The 16,243-nt window shown below is 46.7% G+C and overlaps 2 protein-coding genes across 2 annotated transcripts; both read right to left on the bottom strand.

Moving 5' to 3' along the window:
• Positions 1-8,869: 8,869 nt before the first annotated feature.
• LOC129598306 (uncharacterized) lies at positions 8,870-10,150 on the bottom strand. Its single transcript, XM_055496144.1, has 2 exons — positions 9,963-10,150; positions 8,870-9,717 (listed from the first exon to the last, which is right to left on the bottom strand). Exons 1-2 carry the CDS (start codon positions 10,132-10,134, stop codon positions 8,870-8,872), a joined length of 1,020 nt encoding a protein of 339 aa, XP_055352119.1. The 5' UTR covers positions 10,135-10,150.
• A 1,089-nt stretch (positions 10,151-11,239) lies between these two features.
• On the bottom strand, positions 11,240-13,666 carry LOC129598331 (uncharacterized). The gene is made up of 2 exons (XM_055496186.1): positions 13,135-13,666; positions 11,240-12,321 (listed from the first exon to the last, which is right to left on the bottom strand). The coding sequence occupies exon 2, from the start codon at positions 12,039-12,041 to the stop codon at positions 11,676-11,678; it is 366 nt and encodes a 121-aa protein (XP_055352161.1). The 5' UTR covers positions 12,042-12,321; positions 13,135-13,666; the 3' UTR covers positions 11,240-11,675.
• Positions 13,667-16,243: the final 2,577 nt, after the last annotated feature.

Raw genomic sequence — 16,243 nt, 5'->3', positions numbered from 1 at the left:
TTCTCCTTCGCCGTTCGGCTCTAAATTTCGTACGACAGCTTGAAAAAACGACTAAAAACCTGTATTTTGTCCCATCAACTTTAGTTTTTCGATCTTCTCGTCCTTCGAATTACGAAACATGACTAAAACAAAATTCGCTGATTGGTTTATCATAAAGTAATTACTGGATTGGCGGAAATGTATATATTGTCGAACGAAAACTGCTGACACAGCATAGCATATAACTAAATAACAGTTCTACTGTATCGATAATTTTAATAACCAATAATTTTAACATAAATATTATTCCTATAACACAAAATAAAGTTCTTCACTCAGTTTTGAAAACAAAAAGGTAATACTCAGAAATAAGGAATAGTAAATACTACCATTAGAAATAAACAAATTATAATAATAATGAATAACAATATTTATAGTAATAAAATTCAGTATTTATAATAATTGGCTCGAAAACCGGTTATTCAGTTAACACGCGTGATCATCAAATAAAAACAAACCATGCCCACTTAATAACATTTTAGTAAGCGGACGCATTTAGTCATTGTTACAGACGGAAATTTCCGCATTCTGATGGTTTTTTAAAATAAAATCATTTCGGTAAGAAAAAATTTAGCAAACGGACACAGCAACACAGAATTTTGGCCGGTTAAACAGAGTTTTAGGTATTTTCGCCGGTCACGCAGAGGGGGAGGGATTTCCGCCAGTCGGGCAAAAGGGCAGGGATTTTTGCCGGTTAGACAAAGGGGAAGCGAATTTCGCTGGTTAAAACTCGCACAATTTCACGTTCGATTTACATCGGCTTTTCCTGTGCGCCGGCCGGGCAGCACCAATCACGATCTCGCAATACGCCCATTTCCGGCTGTATTACAAGACATCAAGCCACTTGCGCCAAATTTTAAATTCAAATTCGAATTTCTATTTTGCAATATCTTCGCTATTTGAATTTTCATGTTGGACTTGGCTGATCATTACGATTCTAACTTTTATTAGATTCCAATAAAAATTTAAAAATGCTTGGGTCGACCCGATTTGATTTCAACGCATTCTGATCATTGACACCATCGGTAAACTACAATTCCAATGCTGCAGCACGTTCAATGCAATGACAAGCGATTTAGCAGCCCCAGCAGTTTCGAAGTGTGTTCAGGTTCTTTCTTTTGATAGCAGCTATGATGTCGTGCTATCTGGAGACTGGAGTCGACTCCCAGATCTGCAAGAAAGGTTTCGAGGTCTGCTGATAACTGAAGGCAGTCCAGGATAATGTGGGGAAAATTGAGGTAACAACAAGGTATCGACACAGCAGTCTAGCCCAGGTTAATCCTCGAACCCAGCAGAAGCTGGGATTAGAAAATAGAAAGGGGTCGACTTCAACGCTATGGCAGTCGACAATATGATGTCTTTTCAAAAAAGTGAGATACTCTCGTGAAAATCTGGAGCCAACTAGAGAGCATAATCGTAACGAAGGATTCCACTGTGCTGTTAGGGCGAAGTAACCGTGATAAACGCGAAAATCGTCATCCAGTTATTATGCCACATGAGCCAGATCACAATCATTACATTATGTAGTGGTTCCGAGGTCGACCTCGCGAGTAGTTGAAAATTTCCAAACGTAAAATGACTGAAATCTTAAAACTAACCAGAGGAAATGTAAGTATGCGAAACAGCGAAACTTAATCAAAAACTGAGCAACGTAGAAAAACCGAACGATGAAATGCTGTTGCAACAAGCGATTTAGCGCATTCAGTGACAAAATCTGTTCGGAGAGACGAATGCTGCTCGGAACAAGTGTTTTTTTACAGTCACCCTCTTTCGGGACTTCCCTTCCAGTTTTCAAAGAAAATTTATCCCAACGCTTCTATAGGAATCAATTTGTGTAGGATAACAAAAACTAACATCGTACGTCGACAGAATACGAAAACAAAATCCTGTTCTTCCGTAAATGCAAGAAACAGGATTACGGTGCGATTCTACACGGTTCCCTTTTTTGTTTTCTAACGTCACAACGCCAACGTTTTCAAGGAATTCTCTTACGCTGTTTTGTAGCCAATAAAATTCCCTTGGAATACATAGGTAGTTAAAGAAGGTAGGATAAAAACTGAACTTTCTGTGAATTTTTTAAGCATTTATTGCGCCTGCGCGGCAGTAGAAATTGTGCGAGTGTTAAACAGAGGGTAGTAGTTCATTATATTACAGTAGAGTTTGATAAACAATAGTTCAATAATCATTATTATCCTTTAAAATAATTAAACAATAATAAAAATTCAATCCTACATTCTCCCAACCGAGGCCGTAGGCCGAGGGTGGGCTTGTATATACAAGTGCAAGAGGAGCAGAAGCTGTGGTCACAGGCCGCCATGCCGCTGTTACAATTGTGATTGGTGAGTAGCCAGGAGCCTAGGACTCTGCTATACTGTGATGTACATAATACATATTTTGCACCGAGCGCGAAGCGCGAGGTGCTGCAATAAGTCTTCGTCAAGAGCATAAAATTTGTCTGAAGCCACGAAGAGCGACGTCACGCTTTTCCATTTCCACAATCCCAATACCATTTTTCAGTGGTGTTGGCGCTCGCGCTCGTGCAATAATGTGGTTCGCAACCACCGCTAGTATTGCTTATGCAGGCGAATTTTAACTCATTGATTTCGTACTTCCTTCCCATAGAGATCGCTGTTCAGCACGGCGCTGCTGTACAGATACAACCTTCTCACACCCATGGCGACAACGTACCTTGCAGGCCACAGGATGGGGACTCTTACAGCAGTCTCCCTTTTGTTGTTCTTCGATCAGGAAAATACCTGCATAGTGCATACGTACACTGGTCGGAAGTACGATACTTACGATTAAAATAATAGGACCGCTTTACTACGGTACGAGTATGTACTACTGCCATATCACACTCTTGGAATTGTTTAATCCGCGCTCAGAGGAATCATTCAGTTTTATGGGGAACGAACGCAAGGTTAACCTACGCAGCTGCGATTTCCGCTTGCAAAGATCAAGAAAAAGCGGGCATGACGGAAGCACATATTATATTATTGCACATCTCCGCGTAATGCTTAATTGTATTAAACCGCATAAGGGCCAGAAAACTTGAAGAAAACTGAGAATTACATAAGAAAGAATAACCTAAGAAACCTAAGAAACCCAAGAAACCTAAGAAAACCTGAAACCTGAGAAGACCTAACATGACCGAAATGTCCACTTGCCCAAATGAATGTTGGCCGAAATGATTCTGTAACGGTTGCAAGCAATGCCAGTATATATACTTGATACTTCTATGCACGCAGTACACAGCCAAACGACATTACGGGACTGCAGCAAGTCGCCATCAATAAAGCTTCGTGTCCTGTGCAATAAGCTGTTCTGTCTTGTATGACAAGTCCATCTGGTACTGCCGTACTGGTATTCGCGGTGGCCGGATGACCCAGGTGAATCGTGCTCCCGTTTTCTACAATACTGCAAATCGCGAATCCGATTCGGTGATCAGTGCTGTTAACGTTTAAGAATGCCTTGAGAATCACAGTACACATGTTTAGTTTATGAATACAACGTTGTTAACGTGTGTTTTGCGCTCACAATTGACACTATGTTCGGTGATGACCATGATTAGAATCTGGTTGGACGGTACATATTTTGCCCGATAGCGTTTGAAACAATGGGCCCGTGGGGACCTTCTGCCATAGCCATCGTTAAAGAATTGGGTAAGCGCTTACAGCAATACACTGGTGAACCTCGCTCTCACGAATATTTGCGTCAGCGGCTGTCGCTGGAAATTCAACGCGGAAATGCAGCTTCTGTTCTTGGCACGATGGAAGGAGCGAATAAATTCAATGAAATATTGTTTTTGTGATAATTACTGCCCATGTTATAACTGTTCCATTCCCATTGCTGTAAAGTGCGTGTTGGTAAAATCCAATAAAAAGCGATATACCAGGAAAAAAATGGTTGGAATGGTTTCTCGTCGTTCATAGAATGTTTCTGCCACGCAGGTGTGTGGTCAGTCCAAAAAGAAACAATCAAGCAAGCCTCGTTTTCTCCTGTTGTGTGCGAACAGTGCTGTATTTTAATTGCACAGCATGGGATTGGCCCGAACATACAGTAGTACGTTACTTACAAAATGATTACGACTTCCAGTACACAACACAAAGGTACGTGACGTACTGTGAGGAGAATAACTTCCTATTAACAGTTATATTACAAAAAGCTAAACACAACACGGCTTAGAACTACCGGCTACATAATTATAGCAGCAAGTAAAAGTGCAGTATCGGTACTGCTGCTGTGCCATACTTATACAGTACTGAGTGAGTACTAGCCTACAGTAGGCGGTTGGCCACGTGAAGTAAACATGTTGACGCAAACGTTAGTCGTAGGTAACTAGGCCGTGTGAAACGTATTTGCTGTGACAATCTGCAGCACCTGGTTAGCCGAGATGCGCTGATGCGGGTCAAAAGTTAGGCACTGATGGAGCAGTTGTTGGATAGGGAGCGGAAGGGAATCCGGTACAACGAGGAGGTATCCCTCTGCCACTAACAGGGCGCAACCGCGATCACCCGGCCTCCATATTCTCCGGCTCCGTCGAGCGGAAGTCGCCCTTTTCGTTGGTCAGCAGCTCCACGTGCTGCGGAGCATAAAAAAGCACCGCCAGTCGGAGGACAATGCAGGCAAAACTGAAAATATCCGTCATCTGGTCCGGCTTGCGCAGCACCAGTTCGTCGTCGCCCGGCCGCACGTCCATGGCGTGGCGCAGCAGCTCGGGACTGGCCCACCGGCGAGTTCCTTCTCGGCGCCCGACGTCCGCCACCGCGGCCGGAGGATCCCCCAGGAACAGGCTGTCATCCAGATCGCCGATGACCAGCACCTCCTGGCTTCCCGCTTGAATTGCCCCCTGGACCTGGATGAACACGTTGGCAGGCTTCAAGTCGCAGTGAACGAAATGGTTCTCGTGCAGGAAGAGCAGGCCAGTGGCCAGTTGCCGGACGTATCCGTATAGACGCTCCGTATCCCCGCTCGTCCCGCTCTTCTGCAGGTCACGCATTTTACACGCAGGTCTCCTCCTAGCAAACGAGCAGCATCGTTTCACCACACCGGCATTTACGCTCCATCGCGTTCAGTACGCGTGCAATATACTACATTATAGTTATTATTATGTACAGTACGTGATTCTTCGCACAGCCAGCGCCTTCGTACACCTACCGCTGCAAAAGGGCATGGCGAACTCCACGGAAAGAGCATCCGGCCCTTCAGCTTGGGCGGTGATCTTCCAGTAGCGGACGATGTTGGTGTGCTGCAGTTGCAGCAGCGCGGTGTAGCGCTGAGCGTTGGCCGCCGGTAGGCCCTGATTGGCATTCCGCGTGCGAATCCTGGTCTTCTTCACCACCATCCCATCGGCCACCGCCGGCCCGTCTCCAGCCAGGTCCGGCACGGTTATCCGGGCTCGGAAGACTGTGCCAAAGCCCCCACGACCGATTTGGTCGGCGCTCGTGTATGCATACACAAACTCGGCTCCCCCATGCCACACGACGTCCATGTCCAGGCAAATTAATCCAGCCGGGCTCGCGGCGAATCAACCTTCCAGTTCTCAACGAACGGCATTAATCCTCAAAGAATCTCCGTGTGTACGCAGCGGACGGATTATAATATTATTTTGCGTCGTTTAACCGATCCTGCACTAATATTATTAGTGCTGGTGGACAGCTCACTGATCGCCGAGCGCAGATCTGCCGTGAAGTAGCGCGCCCGCGACGGCGAGACGGCGAACAATACAAAGGCGGATGGATTGCGCAGTCGGCTCAGCAGTCCGCTGTCGCGTTCCGGGGTCATCGCTGGTGCGTACTACCGAGTACGCTCCAGTTGGAGTACAAGACCACGCCCCATGGTATATGCATGCGGCGCAGTGATGCCGGATACAGTCATTAGCGTGCCGGCACTGGCAGACGGCAGTGCTATCAACGCACACTATTCATCGTTTCGCTGCACTCTACCGTCGTACAGATACTGCAGTTGTTCAGTGGCTGTGCTGCAACTTCGCGGGCTACTCTGTACTTCGTCTTCAGCCAATGGTGTGTTAAATTCCGCGGTCAACGGCTGTGTCGTTGCGGCTTTATCTGTACACACGGCAGCGCTGGTCTTACTTGGATGCCTGACTAGTGACTTTAGTTGTGCAGTTACAATAATTAATAACTATTGTAACTGCAAAATTGACAGTCAAAAACTGCAAAATTGACAGTCACTAGTCACTACAGATGACCCTTTGTACGTGTACAAATGCAGCATGCAAACGCCAGCAACGCGACACTGCAATGTGGCAATGTAGCGTAACTAGCGTACCCAGTGAAAACGTTACGTTACGTTGCTAGTCAAGTATGTCGGTGCGATAGTAGAGATAAAGGAAAGCTACATTGTTATACAACTAAATAGTTGCAACAGGTTGCACTATAACACCTGAAATGAAGCTAAGTGCAGCACGTTGCTAGCACCATTTAGGACACCTAGCTTTTTACGTACAATAACCTTATATCCAGTTCACCTACTCCGTGTCCACTAGCTATAGTGAGGACTTGTACATGTTTCATAACCAAACTGATTGTTTACGGAAATTAAAGCGGAGAAAGCAGCGACCAGCTAGCTTGTAGTCTTTGAGTGCCGCGAACTCGGTTGGCCGGCTCGCGATCGTCTGCCGATGAGCAACAACTCGGCTTGACGCCAGCAGTGTTAGTGGCTCGTCAGACGAGCCGAAGCTCGGCTTTGACGAATGGACCGGGAATGGGATCGAACGAAGGAGTCTGCGAAGTTCAGGGCTGGAGTAAAATATCGGTAATGTCGGTGCCAGCTAAGTTTTTCCGTTCGATGCAGTATGTTGAGTTGGACAGGCATCACGCAGACCCGGGGGTCACGGGTACTCCCCGTCACAAAAAACCTCAATGTCATCAAGGAAAAACACCGGCTAGCTTCGCTCGCCCACATAAAGAAACCATAAAAATTCCCCTCCCTCTTCCTGACCGCTCAGAATCCCTTCCTTTAATTTTCCCTCCCCCGTTTCGACCCTGGCCAGGCCGTCGCTGAAGCATCCCCACACTGAATATGGAATGACTACTATCGCCATCGCGTAGAAGTACACGTAATCCAGTCCTGGTTTTGTGGATCATGGGCGAGTGACTCGCATGTAGTGAAGGTTATCATTGGCATGCAGGGAAACGCCAGCGACTTGGTTCCCGGGACGCCAGTTCGCCAGTTTAGTCTACAGGTCAAAGGCGCTTGCTGGATGATTTCATTTGTTAATTGGAGTAAATTTACAGTGTGCTCAGTCAATAGAATTCAACTCTGCAGATTCTGGAAGCCTACCAAACCACAGTGAATGGTATTCGTGGTAGATTCTTCTACAACAACCAGCCCCTTTTCTGGTTTATATATTGCGTCTACTTTCGGTGACCTTATTGATTCCAAGTTGCTTGTGTGTGCTTTCTTCATGTTTTTCCATACATTTTCTCTACTATGTCAGGCACATGAGCCTGTGCGTGGTGCGTACGGCTCAACATAGAGCGTACTTGCACCCACTTACATGCCATATTGCCTCTCTCGTGTACGTATGTGTGACGCTGCACTGCACTCATCCACTGAAGTGGATATACCGCACAGCGCACACACTGAGCGTACTTGCTCTCTCGTTCCTCTTTCGCAGTACTACTCAGCGTTCATACGCTCGCGTTGGGTAGAGTCCAGTCTGCGCATCACACAGCTGATTCACGTCTTGGCCTGCATCACCACGCACGTGTTTGCCGCCAGGATCAATTGACACTTACTCGCCAACGAGACGCATCAAGAACCCTTTTTAGCACACACTTGCTATTTGGCCAGACGTGCCTTTGTTCTTTCTTCCTGCTATTACGCAGCATTGTCAGCCTTTATAGTCTAATAAAGACGCATCGTTAGCTCCTCGCCATAGTCTGTTACATGGTAGCAGACCTATAAGGTTTTCCTTCCTACGGACCCTTTGAGGAGACGGTGGAGGCTTCATTTTCGGAGAACTCGACAGGAGTCCTTTTCAGTCACTGTCAGGAGACTGCTGAAGCAGCCACTGCTTTGACTGTCGATCCAACTGATCGCATCGTCTTACAGCTGTGGTGAAACGGAGATCACTGAAGTGATTTCTGCCCAGCTGGTGAGCACAGTTTTCTTGTCTCTTCCACACTGAAGAGCGCCCGAACGCACGGCTACTTTCTCTCCCAACTGACGGATCAGACTCGAACGAGAGTCTGCAGCGCGAACGGATTACTCCTTTATACGGGGACCATCGGTTTGAACACCGACCCGCAACTTTACTCGCGGATTTCCATCGAGAAACGACGGATATCCGACCTCGGACGGAGTGCAACCGACCATAACCGACACCGACACCGAGACAACTCGCCGATGTGGAAAAGGAACTGGCCGACACACAAACGGCCTTGGTCGCCTCGGAACAAGCCGCGGGACATTTCCACGAAATTCTCAACCGAGCTAACGAAGAAGCTGAAGTGTACCGGAACAAAGTGGACCGGTACATAGTCGAACTACGGCAGGCCGACAACGAGGTCGACCAGCTTCGACTATTAGCCGACCGACTCCAAACCGAGTTGGAAGTGCTAACGAGTTGGAAAAGTATATTTATATGTATACGTAGATGTACAATGTAGACCATTGTATATTATATAGACACATGTAGGTGAGTACATGCTCATCCACTGTGCCGTCTGTGCGTACGAATAAGCGTTGATCAGTTAGCGGAAAAGGATAAAACAGCAAAGGCAGGCAGGCACTGTTTGGCCCAAGTCCAGTTAGAGCTAGGCCTAGGTCTGACGCATGCATGCTGGTGCAGCACATGTGCGCGTCAGCGCGCATGAGTTGTCCGCGTGTGAGTCGCATCATCAGCAATAAACAGCTCCGTCGTTTGCAGAATCCATTCGTGCACGGCTGGATGCGGTCGGAGGAAGCACTCCACATAGCCAGCATGTTCCGGGGTGACGGATGCAAAGGTGAACGTGATGGGGTGCAGCATTCCGGGGCGGTTGTCGGGCGGTTGGCGGTGACGCTCGCCGCGCGGACTGGCATGCGCCAGGCCCTCGCCGGGCAGCAGCGGACCGTAAGGCGGCTCCGTGGGCCCGTGCAGCAGACGCCCTTTGTGGCGCCACAGGACGTGGTTGAGGATGTTGTGCAGGATGGCGTCCGGCAGGGGCAGGCGGAGGTCCAGCGTCAGCGTGACGCTCTGGCCCGGGGCGGCGGTCAGGTGGGTGGCGTTGGGCGGGGCGAAGACGTCGGTGCGGCGCGTGACCAGCGGCAGCAGCATGTACCGCTGCAGGACGCGGCGGTCCGGGGTGTAGGCGGGGCCGGAGGGGGCGGCGGCGCACTGCACGGAGCCCCCCGAGCGCAGGGTGACCTTTAGGACGGTGAGGAAGAGGGTGTCGTGCGAGCGGGTGAACTGGTACTCCTGTCCCGACACGTCGTCCGCCGGCAACGGAACTGCTTGGTCCGCTTCGTAGACGGTGCGGTCCTGGTGCAGCCAGAGCACGTCGCGCCCGTCACTGCCGGCCGGCACGACGCAGCGGAAGGTCACATTCTCCCCGAGCCGGGGCCGGGATACCACGCTGTCCCTCACGGCCTCACTCACTGCCAGCCGCGTCAAAATGATCCGGTCGTCCTGGAGGTGGTGCTTCAGCGCTTCCGACACCATGTCGTTCACTAATCAGGAAAAGAACATAAGTAAATAACAACAACTGTACTGGGCTTCTGTCAGCGGAAGATCGATATACTATATATCGATATCCTCGTATACATATACTCGTATATAGATATAGATATGCATAATTATATCGAATATAATAATTATTATGTCTATAACGCAGTTGCATGTAGGTACGGTACTGTATTAGGATTGTGACTGGCCCACGCGTACCCTTTCCAGCTACTCACAGTCACAGACTCACAATCGGGAGAGTTCACTGGCGATAATGTGGTGGCCCGCGCTGTCGACCGATCAGATGTCGATGGTGGTCTATTCGGACATCCCGCACATAGCTGTGCTTGCCGCAACATCCCGATCCAGCCGGCACAACAGAGCCAAACACTGGCCAACCGCCGTACAGCTGGCGCGTGCATCGTCAACCGCTAGTGCCACTGCTAGCATAGCATCGTTAACGATCAATATTATTAATCTATTAATATTATTAATATTATAATATTATAATAATATAATATTATTATATAATAATATATTATATTATAATATATTAATATATTAATATATTAATATACAAATATATATATATATACATATATATATATATATATATATATATATATATATATATATATATATATATATATATATATATATATATATATATATATATATATATATATATATATATATATATATATATTAATATATATTAATATATTTATATTAATATATATTAATATATTAATACTATATTATTAATATTATTATATTATAATAATATAATATTATTATATTTTATAATATTATTAATATTATTATATTATTAATCTTTACATGCATCCCACCACCCTTTTGGCAATGCAAATGTGCAATTGCTAAACTTACTGTAATTATTCACAGTGCGACAAATTCATCGGTGGATCGTTGCATGCGCAGGAGCTAAGCAACCGCAGCTCACGTTGCTCAACCACTTAGTCTTAGGCAATCAAAACCAGTTAAGGACCGCGATGTGCGGCCTAGCTGTGCGTGTCTTCACTTACCATTAATTTAATGTATAAATACCAAAAAATCATCAAATAACAATTTAAATACTGTATTTCGTACGGGAAAAAAAGTGACACCTGATTCTAAAGTTTGCGAGCTGGGGCAAAATAAATTTTCTAGTGGTTAGGTTCTTCTGAATTTTCTAGCTTAGCAGAACGCGTTCTTTCGAGGTGACCTTTAGCCTGTCTAATCGGATTGCCATTGCCGTACGTATCGTGTTAACACGTACATTGTGCTGCCGTTACTATTAGTAAGCATACCTGACGGAAACAGTGCGGCGGGGCGGGCCGTGGTATGGCTGGAGTTTAAGTTAACCCATGAGTTTGTATTTCACGCTGTATCTTTACGTAGGAACGAAATTATTCACCGGTCAATATATCTGAGGTGTAACAACGGACTGATCACAATTTTAAACCTTTACTTGTACACGTTTTAAGAACACTTAAAGAAACAAGAGCTCATTAAACATTTCCGCTCTCTCAACGGTACCCATAACAGAAGCGGCATGACCCCGTTGTATCTCTAGAGACAGTCGCTGGCGAAGAAATTCGTGTGAGCGGGCTTCTCCTGAACGAGCCCGTAGATGCTTTCTCAATTCTTTTATGATGGCAATGGCCGAAGGTCCCCACGGGCCCATAGTCTCAAAAGCATAAGGTGCGGAAATGTACCGGCCGTTTAAGTAAAAGTATAACCTCGTCTCCTTTTCTTCTGCCTGAGTGGCGGCCGATCCGGCGTGTGCCGAAGTAGCTTGGATATGGGAAGCGCAACTTTTAACGGTATCGACGCATATATGTGACATCCCAAGCCAAACACATCTTCCTCTGCCGCGCGAACGTTGGACATCCGTCTGGATGTACAACTGATCCCAACTGAAGATGCACTTGTACAATTTGGACTGGACTTGTCACCGAGTTCAGTTGATGCGTGACAAACACTCGCACAACTGCCGTGCCGTAATTCGCTGGTCAGCGGCGGTGCACAGGCAGTGCCGAATGCACCCGCTGAGCTCCGGTGGCACGGCTGCGGCATCCGGGACCAGGGGCACGTAGCCCTGCAGGACCGCGGCGGCGACCGCCGCATCCTTGAGGCGGCGCTCGGCGCCCCGTACTGCGCCGCTGACCGGATGCCGCAGCAGTTCGCGGTAGTCTCCCGTCACGCCGCGGACCAACAGCAGCAGGATGCAGCCCGCGCTCCACACGTCCGTGGCGCAGCCGGGCAGCCGCGGCCAGGTGTGCCGGCTCTCCATCGGTCCGCTGGCCGCCAGCATTTCCGGCGACATGCAACGGGCACTGTTGCGGGAATGCTCCCCGCTCAGCGAACTGAGGGTGTTGCGTTGAATGGTCGCCAGACTGTCCCAGTCGGCAATACGCAGCGTCTCGCCTTGAGCGTCGGAGCTATCGACCAGCACGTTTTCCGGTTTCAGGTCGCCGTGGGTTATGCCGTTCTCATGCAGGAAGGCCAGGCCATCAGCCAGGTCCCGGGCGTGGCTGAGAGCGCCTCCACAGGTCAGGAGGATTCCGCTGTCTTCCAGACGTTCAGTTTTGCCTTCACGTTGCCACCTACCATCAGTTACTCCATCATTATTTTTCATTTTGTCAAACATTCCGCGATTTGCGCTGGTAATTGTATGGCATACAACTAAGGATCTATCTATACAAGTTGCTCTAAACCGGCATTAGATGAGATGTTCTGTTTTATTAGGCCGCCTGTTTCTGCTGTCGGTTAAGGCTGTGGAATTAGTACATCCTTATTATGGTAGGATAGAAAAAACAGTTTTGGTAGGATAGAAAAAACAGTTACAATAAAATTATAACGTACAGAATTAAAACATCAGATACAGAATGGAAGCCTGCCAAGTTTGCGCGCAACATTGATCGCACCAAAACGACTACAACCGAAGACTAAGCACAATCAATAAGTTCTTATTTTAATAAATTATTTAATTTTCATTATTTTAATCATATTTTTATTTTATTTTATTTTTTTTTATTTAATAATTGTATAAAGTTTTTAGCATTTTATAAAGTAAGTACCATCACTCCCATTTAAGTGCTCGTCATCGTTATAAAAATGCCATGTATGTGCTCTTCGTGAACTCTGTTTGGGCGGTGCCCTTGAGAGCAGGGGTCACGCGCAAATGAAGTTTCCCCTTGTAATTACATATTAATGTACCCATTAATGTTATGACCTTTCTCCGGCTTTTCATAGCTTCCTAGATTCCCTGTTTTTTTCTATGTTTTCACGAAACGCAGTAACCGCCAGCCAGAGTTGAACAATATGGTAATATAACAAGAATAGTGTGCTGTGCGCATCAGGATTAAATCATCGCCTATCTGTGTATAAATCTACAATTCGTTGTCGGGTGAACTTACTAGGATAATAATCCATCATAAATTCGATTGTCGCAGCCCCGTAAGTTGGAAGGATGGTGATTTGATGATAGTCCACCAGATGGGGGTGTTTTAGCTGGAGCATGACTTCCAAGCGCTCCTGCAGCTTGGCATAGTTGTCCGGGTTTTCCAGAAAGCTCTTTTGTTTTACACTGAAGTTTCGCACGGCAACAACGTCATGACCAACGTAACTGCCTCGCTCCGTAATGCGGGCTGTAAAGACTTCGCCAAAGCTTCCTGACCCAATCAAGTTACTGTCATCGTAGTGATACTGGCATGTGCTGCCCAACTGCTGCCACACAATTTGACGTTGTACGGACATTAGGCCGTACAGACTGACAAAAAAACGGGATACTCAATAAGGCAATCGTTGGCCATGGTTAGCTTAATTGTGTCGGTAGTTCAGTTATCCGTTAAGCACACGATGCCATAATATAATTCCCATTCTCCCGTTCGTCAGCGTTTGCATTAATTAAACTGCGTACTGGTCAACACAACAATCACGAGGTACCCGTTCGATTTCTCCACAGTTTCATTCGTGAAAATGTTTGACTCGCTACAGTATGTACATACTATGCAGCTGTGTAGCAATTACCGGCGTTACCGCAAGCTTGTTGACAAGCCGCCGGCGGCATGCGTGAAATGAATGCGATGGGCTGGCAATCATAATGACGTACAATAATCTCGTATCATCGTGCTGTAGCTGCGCTCTGTACGATACTTGTCGAAAGTACTGTAGTAGTATCAGTGCTCACTGAGTCAACAGATAACGGACTAACCGGTAAGGAGTGCCGTACGGGCAGATTATAAAGTTAAACTACAGCAAAAGAAAAAATAATGATACGAATAGGTCTTATTGGCTGTCATATGAGTTAAGTTGTTAACCATATTCCATAATTGTAGTACTTGATGCACTTTACAAATGCTTATGCTTCTCGTATGTTAGTGTTACGATGATTGTAGTCGCTGTAAATAATTTAAATCACGATAAAACTAACGTAGTGGCTGTTTGCCGCAGTCATAAATTCATAATCATGCACTGAAAGCGCCCTTATAATTGTTGTTTTGTAAAAACGATCTCAAGAGCGCCATTGAATCAAACGGAATCTCACATATGCCACAATTACTGTAATGGAACCAGTCCCGTGTTGCGGGACGGAATTAAGGACACAAATGTGCATTCCGTTTCCTTCACTGCACAGTAGCCAGGACGTTTATAGCTTGCTAGAAGTGACCTTTATGACGGAGTGAAGTGCTTCGCTGTTCGAGGTTGTTCGCCATATCCCGGTGCGTTGGTGAAAGACAAATATGCCTGCCTGCGAAGGAGCTTTTACCAGCTTCGCCACGCGTGAAACAGGACAGGACAGCTTAAGACTGGTTTTTTGAGAGGGACTTCGGCACTTCCCTTAGGCGACGTGTCTGCACCCCGCATAGAACACACACAAATTAAATTTGTGTTTCCCGTCCGAGCTGATTTAAACAGGTTATAGATGTTAAACGAACTACGGACAGCACGATACTACAAGATCTAGAACGAAACTAAATTTCCGGAAGAAGAACTGTCCACGTATTTGCTTGCATTTTTGAAGCTGCATAGGCTGTTTTCAAACTTTTCCTTCTTCTCACGGCGTGTTCTGCAGTGCAGCTACGTAGTATGAAACGTTTGGATCGGGCAGCTTTTATATCGGCATTTGAGTAAGTACTTACTTTTTTAAGGGAAGTTGATGCAGGCAACCAGCAACCTGCAGGCTGCGGCTGCATATGATAGGAAACCGATGAGTGAATCGGCAGACGGCAAACAGCACTTATACATGCACAGCGTAAACTTATCATACATACAGTAGTATTGCACGCAATAGATAGGGATATAAAATCCCGTATTAAACATCAATAATAATTTAATGTCCTTATGAAGAAACAGCCCTTCCAATGCCGTGATAGTCTGTAATATTGTCGCTGATTCTAGTACAGTATATAAATAAAACTTCGTCAATGTATGCAATTGTGTACTCGAACTGATTGCAGCGCAAAAGGAACTAATTGTCAACCATCAGTCCTACTGTTAATGAAGTTTTAACGCCTTAGTTTTGGCAGTACAAAGCCCTGTTATACAGCTCCATTTCATGATGCAACCGGACGTGCCGGCTTGCGCTCAACAATTAAAGATATCAAGTTAGACATCCATTGTTGCGCCGGACCGGTTCGGCTAATCTAATGGACTTCCTGTAGACAACACATTGGGTCGGGTCGGCAGATGTATGGGAGGAAATCCACTTTCCTGCCGGGCCGGGCTCGCCAGCAGTCAACCGGCCAGTAGATCTGCCGGCTACAAGCGCGCACGTACGAGTTGTCCTCGTATTATCAGAAATTAACACAGCTCCGTCGTTTGCAGAATCCCGACCTGCGAAGGCGAAGGTCGGGCGGTGCAGCTTCCCGGGGCGGTTGTCGGGCGGTTGGCGATGATGGTCGGCGTCGGCGGACCGGGCAGGAGCGGAGCGGAGCGTCGGTTGAAACCCGTCACCAGTGCAGTCCGCAGTCCGCACTCGTTACGCGTTTCTAACGATCGCCACAACGAATCCACGATGATCTTGGATGAGCCGGGACGTTGGCAAGTTGAGACAGGCCGGACTGGCCGAAATCATTCAACGCCATTTCAACAAATACCGCTAGTGGGCGGAAAAACAAACTGTGCTGTACATGTTTACGAAATCGGCACATTTACAAAAACAACGTGAGGACCGACGACGAGATGCCCAGGTGGCCGTATTGTCGCTCCGCAGGATCCAGGCCAAGCAACGTATAATTGTCGCAGCGACAATTATACGCAGTCCTTCTGCAGAAAGAACAAAACTGGCATCTGTCGGACTGCCATTTCTACATGTAATGCCACCACTACGCGTTAGAATTTCTTGGGTTATAGTTATACTCGTACATACGCCGTTATACAGACGTTATACATACGCCGGGTTATAGTGTTTGCTGTGCTTCTAGTCAGCGACTCAGCGTGTAGAAAATAAATGTCAGCACTGCCGCGGAAATTAAATGCTGAATCAAACGGGTACGTACGCGATTTCACAAGTGTTATTATCTC

Source organism: Paramacrobiotus metropolitanus, unplaced genomic scaffold (assembly GCF_019649055.1).
Source record: "Paramacrobiotus metropolitanus isolate TYO unplaced genomic scaffold, Prichtersi_v1.0 Parri_scaffold0000119, whole genome shotgun sequence".
Lineage (NCBI taxonomy): Eukaryota > Metazoa > Tardigrada > Eutardigrada > Parachela > Macrobiotidae > Paramacrobiotus > Paramacrobiotus metropolitanus.
The sequence above is the reverse complement of the archived record's forward strand: the minus strand, read 5'-3'. Positions and strand labels throughout refer to the sequence as shown.